Genomic DNA, 20,143 nt, shown 5'->3' with positions numbered 1-20,143 from the left:
GCGCAGCAGTGCCACTGCCTCTCTCCTGACTCGCTCATAACGCAGAGCACATGCTGCTCAGGTCGCTTTCTCAAGAACCTTTGTGACACCTCTCTGAGAAACTCAACTTTAATATCATGGCTTCCGGGATGTAGATTTTCACAGATTACAGCAGAGCAGCTATCATGACTACCACTGATCCCCAAGAATACCTTAATAGAAATAAAGAATGTAAGCCACTGGAGCAGCCTGTGAGACAGGGTACAAGCCACAGCACCGCAGCAGAGCACGGTTGCTCCTGTAAGACAACAGGAAAAATGAACTCTGAATTCATCAGGACAATTCCAGACAACAGAGTTTGGAGAGGGAAGGCAGAACCCATGGTCTGCTGATACGTAGAAGTAGAAAATCTCAGGCCGTCTGTGCTTATCCACGCACGTATAGGTTGGAGGCTGATCCCAGGACAGTTTTTTCAGTAGTTGAATTTCCTTTGTTGCTTTTTAACCTTAACAGCTCTTTAATTACTGTCCTTATTTTCAAATCAAGTATACGTCTGTGTCATATTAATGAATATTCATTGTCACTGGAAAGCTATTAAATGCATTTTTACCTGTGTTTCCAAGGGAATAGATGCCAGCTGAGTATAGTATTATCTAATTTCAGCCAGTCCTCAGCACCATAATAATATCAAGACCTATTAGAGAAGACTCACAGATACATAAAAATAATAATGATTGATTATTTATTTGCTTTATAGTAGCACTTAAGGATTCCTGCCAAGATCATGGCTCTGCTGTGCAAGGCTTCTTGCCGACAACAGCACAAAAGGTGGCTTCGCCTGACAGAGCTGACACCTTGAATGGGAAACACAGCAAAGTGCTGCAGCAAGGATGTAGCAGAGGAGTACATCGTCATTTCAGCATCCTTTAATTCCTTGGAGGGTTTGTGCAAATGAGAGAAGGGAGGGACAGTAACACGGGAAGAGATGGAAGATGAGGGTGAGCAAGACAAAGATCAGCCCTTACCACAAGAGCTGAAAAGACCCCACAGAGCTGGAGTCTTCCCTGGTGCTTGGCACCAGTACCCCCTGCTAGGATCCTCCGGGTGGATCCAGCATAATCTCTTACTGGATGCTGCTGATGCCTCAGGCACTGGAGATGATCCAGTGTCTGCTTGTAGCTTCCAGTGATCTGAGAAAATGGGTCGAGAGTGAGGCTTAATTAAATTAAGTCCATTTGAAAAGAAGGAAGCAGTTCTTTAATATTTTTACAATGGGTCTGTACTGGAGGAACAACTTCTTCTGTACTAGTCCAGTGAAGACACTGGCATGGGGTAGAGTCCAAGACCCTTAGCTGGACAGCAGTGTGGGGGCACTACAGATAAGAAGCAAAATCCTATAAATGGATCAAAGAGGAGAACAGCTGGAGTGTGACATCAGTGTGGCGATGTTTCCACAGCAAAGGAGATGTGTGGAAAACAGCATTGCTGAGAGAAGGAGGGCATGGAGCTAAAGAGGAAGGATGAGAGGCAGAAGTTCAGTATTAAAACAAAACAGCCTGTTAGCCTACCAGTACAGACTGGGTCTAGGGACTGATGGTCTTCAGACTAGTACAGGCTGGAAGAGCTGAAGTGCCAGGTACATTCCTAGGCACTGGCGTGTGATCTTCCTCGTGGCCCCTGGCCACTAGCACTCTCCTGACAATTCCTGGTATGATATGGGAGTCAAGATGTGCCAGACACCATTCATGATACATAGGTTGCATGTGACCACCATATTTTGAAGGATAAGAGAGCTCAATGGATACAGCTGTTCTGTGCCAGCCCACCCCAGTGCCAGGGAAAGGTCAGGGGCATATTTCCTTTGTTAATATAGCTGTCACCTAAGTGTTTTGAAGACAGAAGGGAAAACAGTACCAGCCCTTGAGAAGAGGGGGAGGTCCTGTTCCTGAGCACTGTCTTACTCCCAGGAGCACTGGGGGCCTGTGCTGGCTGAACCAGAAGGAGGATCCAAAGATGGTTTGTTCTGAGAGTACAAAACCATTGATGAAGTTCAGAGCAAAGCCCGTGGGTGTTGTAGGCCCTGGGAGGGAGCAAAGAAATGCCAAATGTAGAGAGTGCAAACTCTTGTCAGGGAGGTGTCTAGCTGCTCTCTGCACTGGAAGGCAGATGGCTTTGACCATGTCCACCCCAGAGCCTGCTGAGATAGCAGAGCAGGACAAGGCCAGGAAACACTTCAGGGCTTGAATGGGAAATAACCTGAGCCAGTACTTCCCATTTTGTTAAATACCCATCACTAGCAACTCAGAGATGAACAAAAAATACTTGCTATGTCACATGGAACCGTGCAAAAGCACACATGGGCATGGTGGGCAGGGTAGGGCTTGCGACCAAACATTTCACATGGAGGTCTTAATTGAAACGGGAAGGCATTGTAGGAAGTTTTCTGAATTTGCTAGCTTTGACCTCCTTATGTCATTTTATTTTGCGTTTTCTGAGCCTCCCTGACTTGCAGTACCTACAGCCAAGGGGCTGTGAGTCTACACTGAGAAACTGAGCTCACAGGGAGTAAAACAATGTAAAGACCCCCCCTTTGGCTTCAGTGTCACCTAGGTGCAGCCTCCAAACCTTACCACAAAACAGACAGGCAGTGATTAATTACAAATAATGTCTTCAAGTGTCCCGCAGCGCAGACCAAAGCGTTGGCATGGGCAGGAAGATGAAGAAATTTTAAAATGATCCTACTGAGATGCTGGCAGGATTGTGGTGTCCCAGTATGGGCAGTTCCCCCACCCTACTGGCGCCTCCCTTGTCCCTGATATCACTGAAGGTGTGAAGAAGAGCATACACACTGCCTCAGTGAGGAAATGTTACTCCTCCTCTAAAAGCGCTTCTTTTGTCCCTAAATCCAGAACACAAGATGTTGTAATTTGGGGCAAAATTGAGAGGAGGCGCAACAGCCCTGCCAGACCCAGTACCTTCCACCCCACCCCATCCGACTCTTGTAACGCAGCAGAAGGAATTTTCAGCCTGACTTTATTGCCTTTGCTAGCATGTGAGCGCTGTGTGGAGGGGCTGGGTTGGGTATATGTTGTGGACACCTGTTTTGTCATTGGCTTGTCTCAACAGCAGATGTTAAATCCAGGAAAGGCCTCCTGTTGCAGCTCTCACTGCATAACCAGATTGAGTACAATTGTATCTATGGTTAACCGGAGTGCTTGCACTAGGCCCACCAGTGCTAGGAGCACCAGATTTTCTGAAGTTGTGGTGATGAGATGTGCTGCACACCCCTAGAACCGCACTCTAAAGCTGCTGCAGTAAAGAAAGCAGCTAGGAGCTGGCCATGACTGGACAGATGAGCCTGAAAGGGAAAAAAATATCCCAATTCCTGCTCTGCATACCTGGCTCCAGCAATACAGGACAGCACATTACATTTTCTTATATACGTTCATTCTCCAAGAGGCTACAGATTGAGCAGAAGGCTGTCTAAAAGATATCAGGGTGTGCTGTAATGGCAATGACTGTGATTGAATCCTGTGCTTCTGAGCTTCTCCTGGCTTCCTACAAGGGCTAGGAGAAGATTCCTCTCATGCAAAATTGTGATTATTTTTCCCACTTCCCTACTGGCACTGCCACCTGGGCTCCTCCCTGGAAATGCAGGTGAGTCTGTGTATGAAGTGTAGATGTAAAACTGGGAGTCTCCTGTGCTCTAGACTAGCTGGAGTGAGAAAGCATCCCCTTCTCCCATGCCAGCAGTGAAGGAATTTGCCTTCCGCTAGACAGAGACTACTTCCTCTAACTGGTTCCCTCCTGTCCCAAGAGGTCTAAGCAGCAGCGTTTTCCCTGTTTCTTGTCTGTGACACTGATATAAAAGGGGTAAAATCAAGCTCTTGGGTTAGCATAAAAAACCCAGAGAGAAATCCAGGGAGGGGTGGGAAGTCCTGACTCTGAGCATATACATGAAAGCCCTGGGCATCAATCCAGAAGAGGGAGGCAAAGAGTTTGTAGGTCTGGAATGGTGATCAAAGAAACTTGCAGCAGCCATCAGTCTGAACAGACATCTCTGAGCCACACCAGTGTGCTCACCTTTGGGGCTAGCTGCTGTGACTCCTGCCAGCTGAGCTTCTGGCTGCCTCCAAACAGTTCCTATCTGCAAGTGTGCACATCTGGGGCAGAGTGAAAGCAAGAGGAGCTGCTGGAGGGCAGGCTCTTACCTGCAGGGTGCTGGCACAGGAGCTGTCCTGAGCAGCTTGGCTTTACAGTTCCATGTAAACCGAGAAACCCTTGTGCATTCAGCCTCCAGGCATGCCACACAGGGCTGCACTGGGCCCTGCCTGGGTGGCACCCAGGGAAAAATCATCCCACCAGCCATTTCTAGATTTTGCTCTGCTTTGCGCAAGAGCCAGGAAAAGGATGAGAAGAAAATTAACTGCAGGTATACTTTTCTACAAGCAGCTGGAAAGAGCACTGGGGAAACAGACCTTGCTCTGCTTTTTTGCCTTACCAGCCATGATCCCTGCCAGAGTGCTTGGTGCAGGTAATGATTGCTTGCCCCAGAAGTGATGTGTTTCTCTTCCCAAGAATAAGGAGAAACTGTCCTTTTCTGTGGTGCCCAAGAAAGCCAGAGGCCCCAGGTCCCTTCATGGCCCATGGCAGGCACAGCTGCATCTCCCTAGGCACTTCTGGCCTGAAGTTTCTCCACGGGGTTTGGCAGAGCCTGTGCCAGCACCTGGTTGCCATACAGGGCCCTGAGGAGTAAGTTTTCTGAACGTTCTCATTTTGCTTTTGGTGGACAAGGGATCACCTCCTGGCTGGGGTGCAGGATGAAACTGCGAGAACACTGCAGGGTGTCTGCACATCATCACACGGCATCACCTACTCCTGCCCTAAGATGCCCTGGAGGAGCCAGGACAGCTTGTCTCCGAAGAGAAGGAGCTGACAAGGCTGAGGAACACTGCTCCTGTTGGGTGCATTGACAAGGAGAGCTTGCCATCTGCTGGAAAGCGACTAGCACTGACAGGCGACAGTCTGGCAAGAGCTCTTGGGTGTAGGTAGGAACAGGAGAAAGGCCTGCATCAGCAGTGTCTGGAAAGCTGGATGGCATTTGGGCTTGCAGAGAGCAGGAAGAGCAACCTCTGATGGAAGGAAGCACTGATCTCAGGCAGATGAGGTATGACAAAACTCACTGCAGGGTTTTAACATGCTACCATCCCCCTTGAGCCCTCCTTGGAGGTGCCCATCCCCATTTCAGAGAGAGCAGAAGGGAATACATGTTTGTGCAACTACTGCATCTCAAGTCATTCATTACTAGGGCAGAGCAGAGAGCTGGCGTGGTGGTGTCTCGCATCCCCCCAGCACGGTTTGCCAACATGTCTGTGGAGCTCTCCATGCCGTTCACAGCTTCCCCCACTGCGTCCTGCACTGCTGAGATACTTCTCTGCCTTTAACATATTTTCAGGCTTCAGCCTTCCATTACACCACCAGTACATCTAGCCCAGCTGGCATCAAGTATCCTGATCCTGACATCAGCTCCCAGGAACACACAACCAGCTGGACAGGCCTCAGTCTTCCCAATCAGACTTTATTAAAGTCTAGGAGGATATAAGCAGATCTCCAGCATAAAGGATTGAAGAGCTGGTCTATCAATAGATGGACTAAACCTTCCCTAGCAATACAAGCATTGGTATCTCTGGGTATAAGTCACATCAATACACTGGATAACATGGCTTATGTTATCAAAAACCACATCAACCCTACTGGCCTGTTATCCCACCACTGCACTGAATGAGATGGTGCACAACAGTAGCAGAATGAGGGAAAGCTCTGGAATGTTAACTCTCCTGGTATGGGAGTTCCCACCATAGGAACTTGACAGTGTACGGACCAGGTTTTGTCCCTTTAATCCAAAAAGGTAAGAACGAACAGTGGCAGAACCAGATGTATTGAATTCCCTGTATTTCAGGACCCAAAATCCTACTAAGTATCCACCTATTTCTAAAAGGTGGCATTTTCACATGATCATTTTTTCTCTAGCAGAGCCAGGCTGAAAACCTGCATGCTGCAAGCAATTTTGGCACAGCTTCAGAAAAAGGGGGTGCAGGACCTTCTCCTGCCTCTGGCTCAAGTTGCACAGGCATTTCTTCAGTGCAGTATCATTTTAAGCAGCATTCAGTTCCAGGCACTTCCAGTCCTCCTGTACCTAACTAGACCATTTGGTCCAAGTGTTCATGTACCTTTGTCGTGAGCCAGATGGGGAAAATGAACCAGGTTAAAATGAACCCAGCAAGAGTCCCACCAAAGAACAGTGTCTCAGAAGAATGAGCACAGGCTGTGGGGAGGGGTGGGAGGAAGCAGGAGAGCCCATTTCTACATCTACCTTCTGCAAAATACTGGAAGTAGGAAAGACTGAATTTAAATGAGGCAGAAGCAACAGGGAAAAATAGTAGCCACAGCCTCCAATTTTTGTTTCAGAATGTTCCTATGAATTGTTGTTCTCATTTAGAGGAAGGGTGGGGAAATTGCTTTGAAAAAGAGAATAACTCTGAACTTCTCTTCCCAAGTTCAGCCCAAAACTTAAGCTCTACGATGAAATTCCCCAAACAAGGGCTTACTTAGACCATGTTGTGTTATAAGTCAAGTTAGTGAAAACGATCAGCTGAAATTTGAGTGTAGGTTTGTGTGGAGCTCCAAGGATACTCCAGCAAAAATATGTTCTTTTCTAAATCTGGTCAGAACCAAATAGTCTCCCAGGAAAATAACAGGCTTTGCAATTCCAGGTATGCTTCCAGATCAAAGATGCTCAAACATATCTAGAGTGACTCTAAGGGTTTTTTTCAGTAAATTATGAGGAAGGCTAGGAAAAATTCCAGTCTAGTAATACTCTAAAGGGGCCTGCAAAATCTAACCTTTGATTACTGGGAAGATCTTCAAAATCAGAAGAAATGCTACGACTACCATGTCATGCTCCTTTCTCAAGTAGTCATGCCTGGCAGCCTCTTGCAGAGCTCCTCGGCTTTAATTTACACATTACTCCATCTAGTGGCCTAAAGGTTCCAGCTTCCAGGAGTTTAAAACTCTGCCCTGGTACCAGCTGAAATTCAAACCTCTGCAGCAGTTTTGCCATCACCACTTTCGCCTCCATCTGTTAAGAAGAAAAACAAACCCATTGTCAGTGACAGCAAATACAGCTTGGACTGCAACTACTTAAAGTCAGTGTACTATATCATGCTGCTTTGTCAATATAGAGGTTTTTAAAAGTTAAATGTTACTCTCTTAATGCAGACAGTTGAGTTTGGACATGAAGAATCACCTGGGGCTTCCTGAATTTGAAGACAACAGGCACCAAGATCAGCCCTTGTGTTTATGCACTGACCCTGTTTTAGAAATCAGGAGTCTAAAACTAAGCACTTTAACCTGAAGATTTCAAGCACTGGTGCTTAGATGAACTCATAGCAGAGACCCAAAGAGCTGGCCTCCTACTGTCCTTCTGAAATCTCTCTGCCATGCTCAAGTAATCCATGAAATTGCTCCTCCCATCCACTCAGCCTCCTCCTCACCTTCTCAGTGCCAGTCCTGGCTTATGCCCTTCTGCCAGCTGATGTTTTCCCTGCCTTGACTCTGCCAGCTGCAGCCACAGGATGGTCCCTAAGAGCCCCTGCACACCCACCATGGTCTGCCCTCAGCTGGCAAAGGGATGCTGATTGCGACTGCCATCAAGGGGTTTGGATGCAAGCAGGGTGATGCAGGAGAGCAGCCTGCTGCCCCCTCCCCTGCAGACACCCTGGCTCTATGAGCACAGGGGTGACACAGGACCAGTTCAGTACATGTATGTTTGCTCATGCGACAGCATTTGAGATGCTGCTGCATCGTGGGCGAGATGGGGATCCTCCCACTAGAGCATAGAGAGGGTCAGTGCAGCAACAGCGTGGCCTTTGGTCCCCCACTATGCGCCACAGCCAGCACGCCCCTGCGCTGGCTCAGTGCTTCCTAATGAAGTGTCATTTCAGGCCTCTGCTTACCTGTGCAAACACCTGCCCGATGCAGGACCGGGGTCCCAGAGAAAATGGAAAATAGCAGTAATATGGCCTGCAAAGAAAAAAAGTTCAAAACTGTCACTCTGACAGCTTGGTTGTAAAGCAGCAAGCAAATATTTCATCACAGCAGAAAGGAAATGGTCTAAATACCTCCTCACCTAACTGACTTGTTAAGACAATCTCCAAATTACTATTTTTTTGCTTCAGAGCAGCAATACAGCTCTGCAGCATGTTTCCTCATCATTTCTGCTTACTATATGGCTCAGCTCACAGAGCTGTTTTGGTATGTGCAAACCTTATTTCAAAGCTTGAGTGTCAAGCATACTCTAAATGCTCTCCAGCCCATCTTGAGGACGTAACGATCTGCCCAGTTATTGCTCCTTTGGGCAGCTCTGAACCACGCAAGTGCAGGGGCATTTGGTTCAGGAGACCAGACTAACACTAGGCTGAAGTAAAACCCCTGACTCACAAAGTAGTTAAATGCAGGGATCAGCGCCAACTGTTTAGATCACTAGTCCCTCCTATTGCACTCCTGCCTACTGATTAGACTTAGGCTGCCTGCCCACATGGCTGAACAGCATCTTCTGTCCCTCAGCCCCTTGCCCCCTCCCTAACGTGGAGACACTTTTGAGCATCCTGCAGCCAGGGCTGCCATGCATTATATGCTTCTATTGCACTGAGGCAAATATTCAACCTGGCTTTGGCCCAAAGCTTTGACCTCAATATAAAGATTAAGTAACATTAGTCTTTTTTGTAAGATATCGTGTTGTCTAAAGAACTTCAGCATAAAAACTGCCCATTATTGCTCTCTATTTGCATTTGGATAAGGATTTAGTGTTACTTATTCCAGAATGGAAAAATAGTTTTATTCTACTTTTTTTTCTCCTTGAAATCTCTTCTAGTAATGGTTCCTTATTACATATTTAATAACCTGGGAGTAAAAAGAAACTCACTTAGGTGCATCTCTGCTAAATCGGTCTGGATTGAAAGTGAGTGGATCCTTGAAATATCTTTCCATCCTTCCCATTATATAAGTGCTGAACTGTCAAGAAAGAGTTAATTTCCATTAAGTTAGGAGAAGCACACTTCTCTGTGTGCCTCTTCTCCGTCACAGGTTCAGAAATGTAACTGCCTTCCACTTCCCAGGCAGAAACAATCCAGAGTCCCAATTCATACCTCACTTCTGGCCAAAATTTCAGAGAGGCCAGTAGAAATAGCGATAGAACAAGAGGGAATGGCTTTAAACTGTAATAGGGGAGGTTTAGAGTGGATGTCAGGAAAAAATTTTTCACAGAAAGAGTGGTCAGACAGTGGAATAGGCTGCCCAGGGAGGGGGTGAAGTCACCATCCCTGGATGTGTTTAAGGGTTGTTTAGATGAGATGTTGGGGGATATGGTGTAGGGGAGAACTTTGTAGAGTAGGGCTGATGGTTGGACTCGATGATCCCAAGGGTCTTTTCCAACCTGAATGATTCTGTGATTCTGTGAAATACGCCCCGGGAGGATTCTGGCCCTCTGATACACAGATCTATTACATTTGGGTAGACTGCAGCAGCTAAAAGCTGCTGATGGTGGATGGGACTCACAACGAGCGTTGTGTTTGCAGGAATTCTGACGCCATTGATGACATGCTCCTTCTCCATCCAGCGCACCGTCCCTGGGACGGGTGGGTACAGTCGCAGTGATTCCTTCAAAACCTGTATCGCACAAAAGATCAGTTAGTTAATACAGTGTAGGAAGCAGAAATAAAATTAATTACCTCCTTATGGCCTTTCACTTTGACTAAATGGGAGCTTTTGACGTGAGGAACAGATGTTCATGTATCTGCTTTAGACTCCTGTGGGCAAAATAAGTCACTTCCTTCAGGCCTGGTTCCTTCTTACTGTTGGTAAAATGTAGAGAAAAAGCAAAACCCACAATAGATCCTATTCAATGAACAGATCTAACACCTCAAGTCAACAACTAAGTGAAAAAGCACTGAGAAGCAAATTCAAAGGGAATATCTAAGACTGAAGTTTCATGCCCCCCATGAGCTGTTCTCAGCGCTGGCTGCCATGAGGATGGGTGGTTGCTCCCATGTCCTTCCCACTCTCAGCACTGTGCTCCTGCTCCTGCCTTTGTCCTGCTTCTGCTGCTCGGGGAGCTGAGCCAGGTCAGAGCACCAAAATGACAAAAAAACAACCTGGTGAAGGAAAATGAATAGGGAACAGTGAAAAAAATGGAATGAGACCATTTCTTTTGGTGGCAGTGAGCTGTAAGAATGGATTATTTCATCAAAGTGAAACCTAATTAACAGTGCACATTAGCATCGCACTGCAAATGCAATTAACAGTGTGTATGCACGAGTGGATTAATGAAAAAGAAGTATGGACAAAAGGATTCAGAATTGCCTGAGCGAGAGGAGAGGAGTCCCATGGTTTCTTGATACTCCAGTGATGGACTAGCTCTGACCAAGGGTGATTGTGATTTTGGTTGTACAGATCCAAGCTTGTTCTGTTAAATAAACAGTCTGCTTTGAGAGGCTCTCATGTGATCTGTTTAAAACTGAAAGGCTTAGATACCTCATCCTAATTGGAGTGGTATAATTGTCATGGTGTTTCAAAAAGCCTAAGGAAACCTGCTGATTTCTGTAATCACACAGAAATGCCTTTTCCTTATGAGAAATACACCTTTGAAATCTATCCGCGCTCAAAGCACAGTGATTTGTGGGATGGGATATGGCAAATGGCAAAATACCATCACCCACCTTGGCAGGCAGCTTAAGAGAAAAGCAATCATAGCAGACTACTAAAATTCCAGGGAACTTTAAGCTGGAAAATAGCTGCCAGGACTGTGATTCAGCCTCTCCTGATGGTGTACCCCATCTTGTAAAAAAGGATACGCAACATAACCACTGGCAACTAGCCAAGCTCTGGCTTTGCAGTTCATTACCAACTGGCATTTCTATACACAAGACCTCTTTTAGGACCAAACCCTTTTCTCCCACCCCCACCTCTGAGTGACTGAAGAGGGTTTCAAGACTCAGTAATAAAAAACTGAAATTACAAAAACTAGCCATTATTTTTGGATGTCCTCAAATCCTGCTGAGTTTATGGCGCATGGTGAGATCACAGCTGGAAATGCTTTAACAATAATCAAACTAAAATAGAGCTGTGAGTCTGGGAAGTGCGTGGGATTCATGCACAGGTTGGGCTTAAAGTTGAAAACCCTTCTTAAAATACAACTATGGTTTCAGCTTAAACAGGTAGGGATTAAGCAACTTTGCTCTAGCTCCCAGCTTGGTAACAATAAAGGAAAGCAGTGAGGGAATTGTATGGGATTTTGGAAGGAAATTTGAGGAGCATCCCTCCCAAAAAGGCTGGGCTGCTGCAAATGGCTCCTGCTTGCTGACGCTCTGGGGACAAATGCCATCAGGATCACATACTGGCATTCTTAAAATTTTCAAAGTGTGGGGCTCCAGGACATGGCAGAGGTGCTACCAAACAGATCTGACTGGTATTTTACCTCACTCCTACAGTACCTGTGATAAGTAGGTGAGTTTGCCAAGATCCTCATAGCCAATGTCTCTCCTGGCACCAAGAACATCATCCACTTCGGCCTGAAGCCTGCAGTTAAATTTTAAAAATGTTAGCTGCAGATGCCGATTTCTTGCTAGGCAAGTTGACAAATTACATTTTTTACTTTCCAGATACCAAGTTGGACTTTGACTCCCATCCTCAGGCAAAATGCCTACTGATTCCCAGCCAGCCTGTCTGAACTTGTGCCTCGTACCAGGATAGAGCAATGTGCGTACAGTACAGCCTGGTCAGGTAGGATTTGGGACCAGTACGTATAAAGGCTTTGAAAAAAATCACCTAGATGGAACTGAAATAATTCATCTTAAGGGTTTTTTTAAATTTTAGATGTATTGGGAATATGAAACTGTTTATTTTGGACATGAGGCTAGAATTTATTAGGAATTGATCCTAGCTTCTTAATACTCCTTATAATTAAGTTCACCTTGAAATTAACAGCAAGCTGGGTTTGCAAATTGGAGTTCACATACCTTTCCAGTATTTCAGGATGCTGAGCCAGTGCCATTACTGTAAATGACAACTGACTGGCAGTGGTTTCATGACCTAACAACATCAAAAATTTGTGTAAAGGTTAGTATGAAATAATAACATGATACAAAGATTGTCTATTAGTGTGATTGTGAACAGGAAACTTAAAGCGTCAGGCCTCAAATGTTTTGTTTCAAGTACGCTAGAAATGAAAGGAAACACTAAAAGGGCTGTAAACTCTATTTAAGGAGCTTTCAAGACTGACAAGAGTGAGACATAGCTGGTAAAGATACAAGCCATCTTGCTCAACTCGAAGTTGCAATGGCTACATACAGCCTACCAGTTACGAGCTCCCTAACAGAAGCGCCTGTGAGGTTCAGTATTTGCCTTTTCATATTATGGGACACACGGTTCTGCAAAGAAGCAAGGATTTACTGGTTTTGAGGGAAAACAGGGCTTCTAACCATCTTTCTTTGAAATGCCTGCTTTATGCGGATAGTTTTCATTTTTCACGGGTAGGCATACGTATTATTTTAAAGCATTACAGAAAACAGGCTTCCGCAAAGATGCATTTGTCGCAGTAACATCTTGTGACAAAACAGTGTTTTGACCTCACCTTCTTAGGAACCAAAATCCTACTGACTTGCAACACAGATCTTTCTACATTGTTTACCTCACGTATCATCCCCAGTCCTTTCTGACAGGCTTGGCAGTGCCCTCACCTACCAAGCATCTAACACTCTTATGGCAAGAATGGCATTTAACCATATGGGTGAGGTGACGGGAAGACACATGGAATATGTTAAAGATGCTTTCAGTGCGGTTTAGCAGGATCTGGGAGGAAGGCCAGAACCCCATGAGGCACCCTAGCAGGCAGTGTTGCCCTCTGCACCCCAGGTTGGAAACCACTGGCCTGGCATTACTTGCTGTGTTGATATGACTGAAGGAGGATAATACATCATTTGCCGATGAGAAAACTAAAGAGTTCTTCTCAGACCTCACCCAGCTGGTCCTGTATCAGTGTAATACTGCTGTCTTCCAACCAAGTGACTCCTGGTTACAGCAGTATTGCATGGAGTGAGCAAGGACATTAATCATAACCCTGCAGATGACCCAAGAATGAGTACAGCTTCCCACATGACATATCCAAGCGTTAAAATAGCTACCAACCTGCAACAAAGAAAGTGATAAAGTTATCCAGAATGTTTTCATCATCTCTAGTTTCCTCCAGAGCTGTCAAGAGAGAAAAGTAAATGAGATTAGAAAATGCCCCTATGCCCCAGCTGGAACAGCCAGAATGCTCTGCCCCATTTTGCACGTTCTGTCTGAGGAGGCACTGGGAAGGGATGCTGAATGGGCAACTCAGCGGTGACATGCGACCAACTTTTGATCCAACACAAAGAAACAGAATTTTCAAAGCAACTCTCACTATCTTCAGTGTGACAAAGATATCAGAGGACATCAAAGTTCAGATCCCCAAAACAATCCTCCTCACATCTCATGGCAAAACATGCCACAGAGAAATTCACTCAAACAGCAATGTGTCCCCTACCATCTCCTTTCAGTATCTGTGTAAGAATATCCAGCGTGGCTTCCTTCCCATTCTGGATGGCCTCTCTCCTCCGGTCAATGCACTCCTTCGCCACACGCCGCAGCAGCCTCAGACTCTCCTTGACCTCCTTTACCAGCTTCCGTTTCCCTGGCATGTACTGAATACAGAATTTCTTCAGTCATTTTATTCATTTTACAAGCAAGCACCTTGCTTTCTTCCAAATGACATTTGTCACAAAAACATCTGCTCTCTGCAGAACAATATGAACATCCCCAAGTTGAATGGTTTGGGCTGAAATGAGACATATTTCAATCTGTGCATGCTGATGTCCTGCCTTATCCGAGCTGATGTTTTGGGCCCTGTGAGCAAAATTCCCCACCTTTCCCCAAAAATAAACGGCAGCATGCAATACAGAATCTCACCTCTGGGCCCAAAAAGGAAAACATGAGTTCTAAAAGCCTGAACTACAGCTTTCATGAGAATCTATGGAATGATTTTTAACAAATTTTTTGTATTACTTCCATAATTTCCTAGTGTATGAATTTGAGTTGAAAATACAAATTTTTTTAAGGCAAGAATGTTCAAATTTCTTTCACACTGATGGAAGGCTGCCATCCTCCTTGGACAATTGGTAAAAAACTCAGTTTTTGCAGTGATGGGTGTGAAAGTGTAAAACGTATGAGAAGACATGTGCAGGAGGGAAGAGAAGACAGAAAGACAAGAAGGAAGCATTAAAAGTTAATGTGTATTCTGCACGTGTTTTAAAGCACTAATGAATTATATCTTGATGCACGTTGGAAGGAAAGAGCTACTGATGACTGTTTCTCCATCAGATATGAGCATCGCACAGCTCCAGCCCTCTAACTCATACAGGAGCAGAGGCTCCAGCTGGACATTAGGAGAGAGGACTGAAGTGAGGAGCATACAGACCTGAAAGAGGGGAATCCGTGCCTTGGTCATTCCCTCCAAAACCACACTCACGGCATGTGGGAAAGGTGTCTGGTCATCGCTCAGTGTGTTTATCTCCAAGCCAAAAGCTATCTGTGGAGTGAGAGAGACAAAGGCAACTCGCTGCATCCTCCTGGCTCCCTGGGGTTGGGGTGAAAGAGCAGGACAGCCTCACATTGCTGCCTTTTCCCCTAAAAATACCTCGGGCTAGATCCTGCCTTGCAGAAGGCTGCAAGGGAAGGGCAACATCTACACTATGCTTCCTCCTTACTTGAGGGGGATTAATTATTAACTATTATTCTCCATTCATCCCAAACTGTTTTGCAAAGAGAAAGGAAAAGCCAGTGAAAGGCAAACTTTGTGCTGACACATAATGGTAATAATGCAACATCCACACATGAATAAGCACTGGTGTGCCCGTTTTGGGATGGAGGCATGGGAGGTATACGAGGCTGTAAGGGCTTTTGCAAAGGGTCCCCATCCTGCAGGCCACATCTAGGCTGTACAGACCCTTCCCTAACTGCCTCTTCCTATGGCTCAGCCCGAATGGAAGTGTCACAATGAGTCCTTCAGCTTTTCTGGCACTGCTGGGTAAAGGTCTTGTTTCCTGGCTCCAGATCCTGATCCCATCCTGCTGCCAGTACCCGTTACTTCCATTCCTTCCTGCCAGTTGCAAAGGAAACAAGAAAGCAGACAGCTGGTACCTTTGCAATGATATCCATAGTCACCCGGTTCATCATCATCAGCATGCTAAACTCTTTTTTTCCATCTGCCTTTTCCTCTAGCTTCTCCATCAGCTCCTCTGCTTTTTCATTAAAAGTTTCCATCAGACCAATCAGGTAGCTGAACAATCAATAAAAATGAGCGATGGTGGCTCTGGAGAGGACATCTTTGCTCAGGCAAAATTACCTTCATTATTTTCCATAGAAAATGATAAAGATTTGTTTTTATTTATAATAAATTCGCCTTAATACTTTAAAAAGCGAACAGATAAAATGAGCTAAATTCTTCTTACAGCAGCCCTGCTCTGTCCTGCCACGTAAACGGCTGTCATGGCAAAGGGCTTCGGCCTGTGCATGCTGAAGGAAACGCACTTTATCTTCAGACCCAAAATGCAACGCATCGAAGCACACAGCAGCAAACCAGACCAACCCCCTGCTTATCAACCACACCGTATCCCCCACAGGGAATCGCTCAAGTGAATGATGAGGCTTGCCCATGTCAAACCCCTGGTCTGTTTTCTGACAGAATAAGGCAGCCGTCACCACACTCATCTGGGAGTCACTGCCCCATGGGAAGTCTGGTCAAATTATACTTGTCATGGAAATGGTGCATTGGACTCTAAGTAAAATGTGATTTTGGCACTAAATGGGTTTCTTCTCTTTATAAATATCAAATAATAGATCAATGACAGGAAGAATCATGAAAATACAGTAGAAGTAACATCCCAGAGATATTTGCCTTACGTTCGGCTGAAAGCTGGATCCATTATCTTCCGCTGCTTGTGCCAATGCTCATGGTTGTAAACGGTTACCAAGCCATTCCCTAGAAACCTAGCATTTAGGAAAAGAAGGAAAGGAACAGTTTTCACACCAAGGGAGCCAGCCAGACCACATGTACTCACAAAGATAACTCTTCCACATCTACTTTTTTGTATTTTCCTCACGTTTAGCGAGCACTGTGCTGCTTTGAGTACATAGTCGTTGCATCACTGTGGACAGTGACTGAACTGCAGATATGCTTTGCCTGGTAGGTGTGGCCTGCTGAGTCCAATGAGATGCTGATTCATTACAGCTGTTATGCAAATAATTAATATCATAAAGGGATTATTGTATTTTTAAAAGCTTCAGGCTAACAGAGAAAAATCCCCTTTTTTGAACATAAGATCTGGAGACTCCTATACCTTAAGGAATAATTCACTGCTCTAAAATCTAAGTGAAAAGTTTGATGATGGTCTTGAGCAAACTATTCTGAGACTAACTGAACATGCGGGGCAGGGGCGGGGCAGGGAAGAGTATGATCAAGGAAAGAAGAATCCAACATAACTGCCTCCCTGACTGGGAAGACATTTGACTTGACACATAATTTAACGGTACATGCTGCTTATGTATGTCTGGAATTAGTCATTAATCCCCAGACTAAGGTAAATGGTCTAGGTCAAACCAAGTGTCATGTCTGTGACCTTATTAATCTTTCACTTATTTTCAGATCAGAGCAGCTTCATATGGGTTTCACCTACCTCTCACCAAATAAGTTGAAGATACGACCGTACACCAGACGATCCTTTGGATACTGTGGTGACATCAAGAACTCCTAAAATCAAATCTCGGGTCAGTGAATACTGAGTGTGATCCATTTCCCAGACAAAACATAGAAAGACACTCACACATTCACTCTTTTCCTCCTGTAGCAGCAGTCTGAAGACTAGATGAATTATTTGGTGTGCCCCGATTCCCCAGTTCCTGTGCTGCTAGCTTGTTTTGCATGCCTCTAGCAATTTTTGTCCAATGACCTGAAATCTCACTCTGTGGTTACTGCAGAGATTTAGAAGAAATTCAGTCCTTTGTGCCTCACTCATCTGAGATATTAAGGTCTTGCAAAGAGTCTGCTTTTCAGAAGTGGTGGATGCTTACTCTCTCTACTGTTTAATCAACTGATCAAGGAAGAGATAAAGCAGGACAGCACACAAAGCCGAGCACCTCATCCTCCTAACCCAGCCAGAGCCACCCTCTCCATAGGCACAGACTGGCTGCGCTGTGCTGCCCTGTACATCAGGCACCACGTCTCTCTTTCTGGAGGGACAAGTCGATCCTCACTGTCAATTTGGCTTTATTTTGCAGTACCTTCACTCCTTCAGGACTCAGAATCATTACTGAAACTCTGTGAAAGGCATTAAGCCGTACAATAGGTCCATATTTCTCTGCCCTACAAGAGGGGGGAAAAAAAAAAAAAAAAAGAGAATTATGGTACAAGCCACCAACATGTAACAGTTCAGATCTAATAATCTCTAAGGACCAAAGCAGCATGTACTGGGAACTACTGCAGTCTTCAGAAAATAAAGGCATTAAGATCAGTGCTCTCTCTAGCTCCTCCACCAACCTTCTGAATGATGCTAAATATGTAATCCAGAGCCTGTGTGCGTTCATTTCCCAACCTGTGCTACAGGGCTACCCCATTCAATGTTACTGATGTGTCTCAACTTACCACTGCAGGAAAAGATCATGCATAAACTCCCGTTTCCTCAGCATTCTCCACAAGATTGGCAGATGCCCAAACAAAAAGCTGCAGAAAATAAATGTTAAGCATGTCACAAGGATGCCAACACAGGACTTTGTATGGACCGTCAACCTCATTGCTCAGTGAAGCAATACGAGTGTTGCTCCTGTTTTCCTCCTCCTAACGAAAGATAAAAATAACACCTCGCTGTGCCAATGCCCAGCCCTCACCTGGGTAAACTAGGGCCCAGGGTCAGGCTGGTGCACTCGTGCGGGCAGGAAGACCATTCCAGAGACGCAGGACAAGGTCTTTTTCGCTGCTGTATTACGGGAGATGTTCGGGTCTGGTGGGAGCTCCCGCTGTGGCCACCCGGGGCGAGCAGCGGGGCGGTGCCGGCGGGCACACGGCAGCCCGCAGGCCAGGCCGGGGGGCGGTGCGGCAGCGCAGGGCGATGCCCGCGGTGCCAGCCTCTCCCGGGCCGTTCCCAGGCAGCCTGGCGCCCTCGCCGCTGCCCTGGCCCACAGCCGCAAGGCCGCGGTCCGTCCGGGCAGGCCGCCCCGCACACGAGGGCTGGAGCGTTTATTTTCTGCCCCGACGTTTTCTCCCGGCTCCAGCCCGGCAGCGAGCGCCGCCATGGGACAAGGTCCGTCGTTCTGCCCGGCCGCGGGCAGGGGCGCCGGGGCTGAGGCCAAGGGCGGGCATGGCTCTGCAGGCGACTGGGAAACCCACCCCAGGCCCTCGCCTTCCTGCCCCGGCCCGGCCTCGCCTGCCCCTTACCTCTCCCGCGGGGCGCCGGGGATGTGGTCGTATTTCGCGTGGATGTACTTCACGTAGCAGCAGTACAGGCCGAAGGCCAGGAGGGACAGGGCCAGCAGCAGCCCCCCCGCGGCCCCCAGCGCCGCCATCGCCCACCGGCCCTCCCCGGGCAGCGGCCGCCCTGCGCGGCCGGGGCGGGCCGGGAGAGTCCGCGGCTGTGCGGAGGCCTGCGGGCGGGGCGCCCCGCTTAAAGAGCCCGGCGGAGGCCTTGTCAGGAGGGCTCCTAAACCGAGCCCTCGCAGACAGGGAAGGCGGAGGCTCTGTGTTGATGTTGAACTGTTTAAAATACAGGCTGCAAAGGGAACATGCTGTTGATGCCTGTACGAGTCAATAGATGAGGATTTTCAGAGCAGTCCGCTTTGGGGCCCGTGTTACACAACGTACCCATTCGCCATCCAGGCGTGGGAATGAGAGATGATACAGTTTCATTGAAAACAGGCGATCTAAAGCTCACTTCCACAAATTGCATAAGGATTGCAAGACACAAGGGACTAAGCCATAAAATGGTGGAAATTAATTTCTGGTAAATGAAAAGTAATGTGTGAGGAAAGATAAATTATATATTTACATCCAGCCCAGTTATGTATATATATATATATATATATATTCAGTGGTGGCACCAGTTCAGGAAACATCAGCTTAATGCTTAGTACACACCAAAGAAGTAAGCAGAGCACAGGCAGTGATTAGAAATGGAAGTGTGAGCAAAACAAGATGCCTGACTGTATCAGTATATGGAAGACTCTAAATCTAGTTAGAGAGCACACACCCTGTGTATGAATACTGCATGTGCCCTTCTTCCTAGAAATAGAGAGAGATTAGGCCTCCAAACTGGAAAAAGGATGACTGAGGGAGGTTATGACAGGGTCTGGAAAATCATCAGTGGTCTGAAGATGAATAGGGACAGACTAATGATTACTTTGTATAATTCAGGAACAAGGAGGCACCCACTGAAGTGTTCTGGCAGCAGGTCTAAAAGAGGAAGAGATACTTCACAACAAATTGTTAAATGGAGGAAATAATTGCAACAGCTGTTGTGGAGGCTAAATAATTAAATTGTCTCACAAGGAGCCAGGGAAAGAGATGGGGGCTCCTTCCCCATGTTGCAGTCTCTGCCTGCTAGAGCCTGTGCTCACCCTTTGAAGGTTACCCACCTTGCATGTGAGGCGACAGATGCTCCTCTTCACCATCTCCACCGTCCCACAGCTCTGGCTGCAGCAAGGGAAGGAGAAGCAGGACACTCTGCTGCCCTTTAAAGAAAAGCAGCAAACCATCTGCCTGTCGGACTTTCACAAGACAACTCCATTCATGCACTCTTTCTCCATAACAAGCTTTACTCAACTGGCTGGAGACAGGATACTAAACTACCTGTATTTTTATCATGTCTATTTTGCTGCCTGTGGGTCTCTGACATTTCTCAGCACCATATGAGGCTGCTGCAGGACTTTTCATCCCCACCATTTCCCATGGGGTGTCTTTCTCCTGCTCCTCTCCCACAGCAGCTCCCATATGGCAGTGCCTCTTCACAGCAGGAAGGAGAGGATGTAACTCATGGCACCC

General features: G+C 46.5%; 1 protein-coding gene across 3 annotated transcripts; it reads right to left on the bottom strand.

Annotated features, from left to right (window-relative positions):
* Positions 1 to 92: 92 nt before the first annotated feature.
* Positions 93 to 18,732, bottom strand: CYP46A1 (cytochrome P450 family 46 subfamily A member 1). Of its 3 annotated transcripts, XM_074908634.1 has the most exons (15): positions 18,545 to 18,732; positions 17,756 to 17,833; positions 17,395 to 17,476; positions 16,791 to 16,864; positions 16,018 to 16,104; positions 15,256 to 15,394; positions 14,534 to 14,644; positions 13,604 to 13,760; positions 13,222 to 13,284; positions 12,054 to 12,126; positions 11,529 to 11,613; positions 9,595 to 9,705; positions 8,963 to 9,051; positions 7,995 to 8,061; positions 93 to 7,117 (listed from the first exon to the last, which is right to left on the bottom strand). In XM_074908634.1, exons 1-15 carry the CDS (start codon positions 18,670 to 18,672, stop codon positions 6,956 to 6,958), a joined length of 1,506 nt encoding a protein of 501 aa, XP_074764735.1. In that variant the 5' UTR covers positions 18,673 to 18,732; the 3' UTR covers positions 93 to 6,955. The 3 variants fall into 3 exon arrangements, with proteins under 3 accessions (XP_074764735.1, XP_074764736.1, XP_074764737.1); XM_074908635.1 differs by lacking the exons at positions 17,395 to 17,476; positions 18,545 to 18,732 and having other exon boundaries at positions 17,756 to 17,830; XM_074908636.1 differs by lacking the exons at positions 17,395 to 17,476; positions 17,756 to 17,833; positions 18,545 to 18,732 and adding an exon at positions 16,938 to 17,381.
* Positions 18,733 to 20,143: the final 1,411 nt, after the last annotated feature.

The sequence above is a fragment of the Athene noctua genome, chromosome 6 (genome assembly GCF_965140245.1).
Source record: "Athene noctua chromosome 6, bAthNoc1.hap1.1, whole genome shotgun sequence".
NCBI lineage: Eukaryota > Metazoa > Chordata > Aves > Strigiformes > Strigidae > Athene > Athene noctua.
This window is presented reverse-complemented; position numbering and strand designations above follow the sequence as displayed.

Coding starts and splice junctions, on each gene's coding strand:
- CYP46A1 (XM_074908634.1), bottom strand. CDS start 18,672: ATGGCGGCGCTGGGGGCCGCGGGGGGGCTGCTGCTGGCCCTGTCCCTC. Junction 14,645..15,255: donor CTATGGATATCATTGCAAAG/GTACCAGCTGTC, acceptor CTCACTCCACAG/ATAGCTTTTGGCTTGGAGAT. Junction 9,706..11,528: donor AACTCACCTACTTATCACAG/GTACTGTAGGAG, acceptor TGTGCGATACAG/GTTTTGAAGGAATCACTGCG.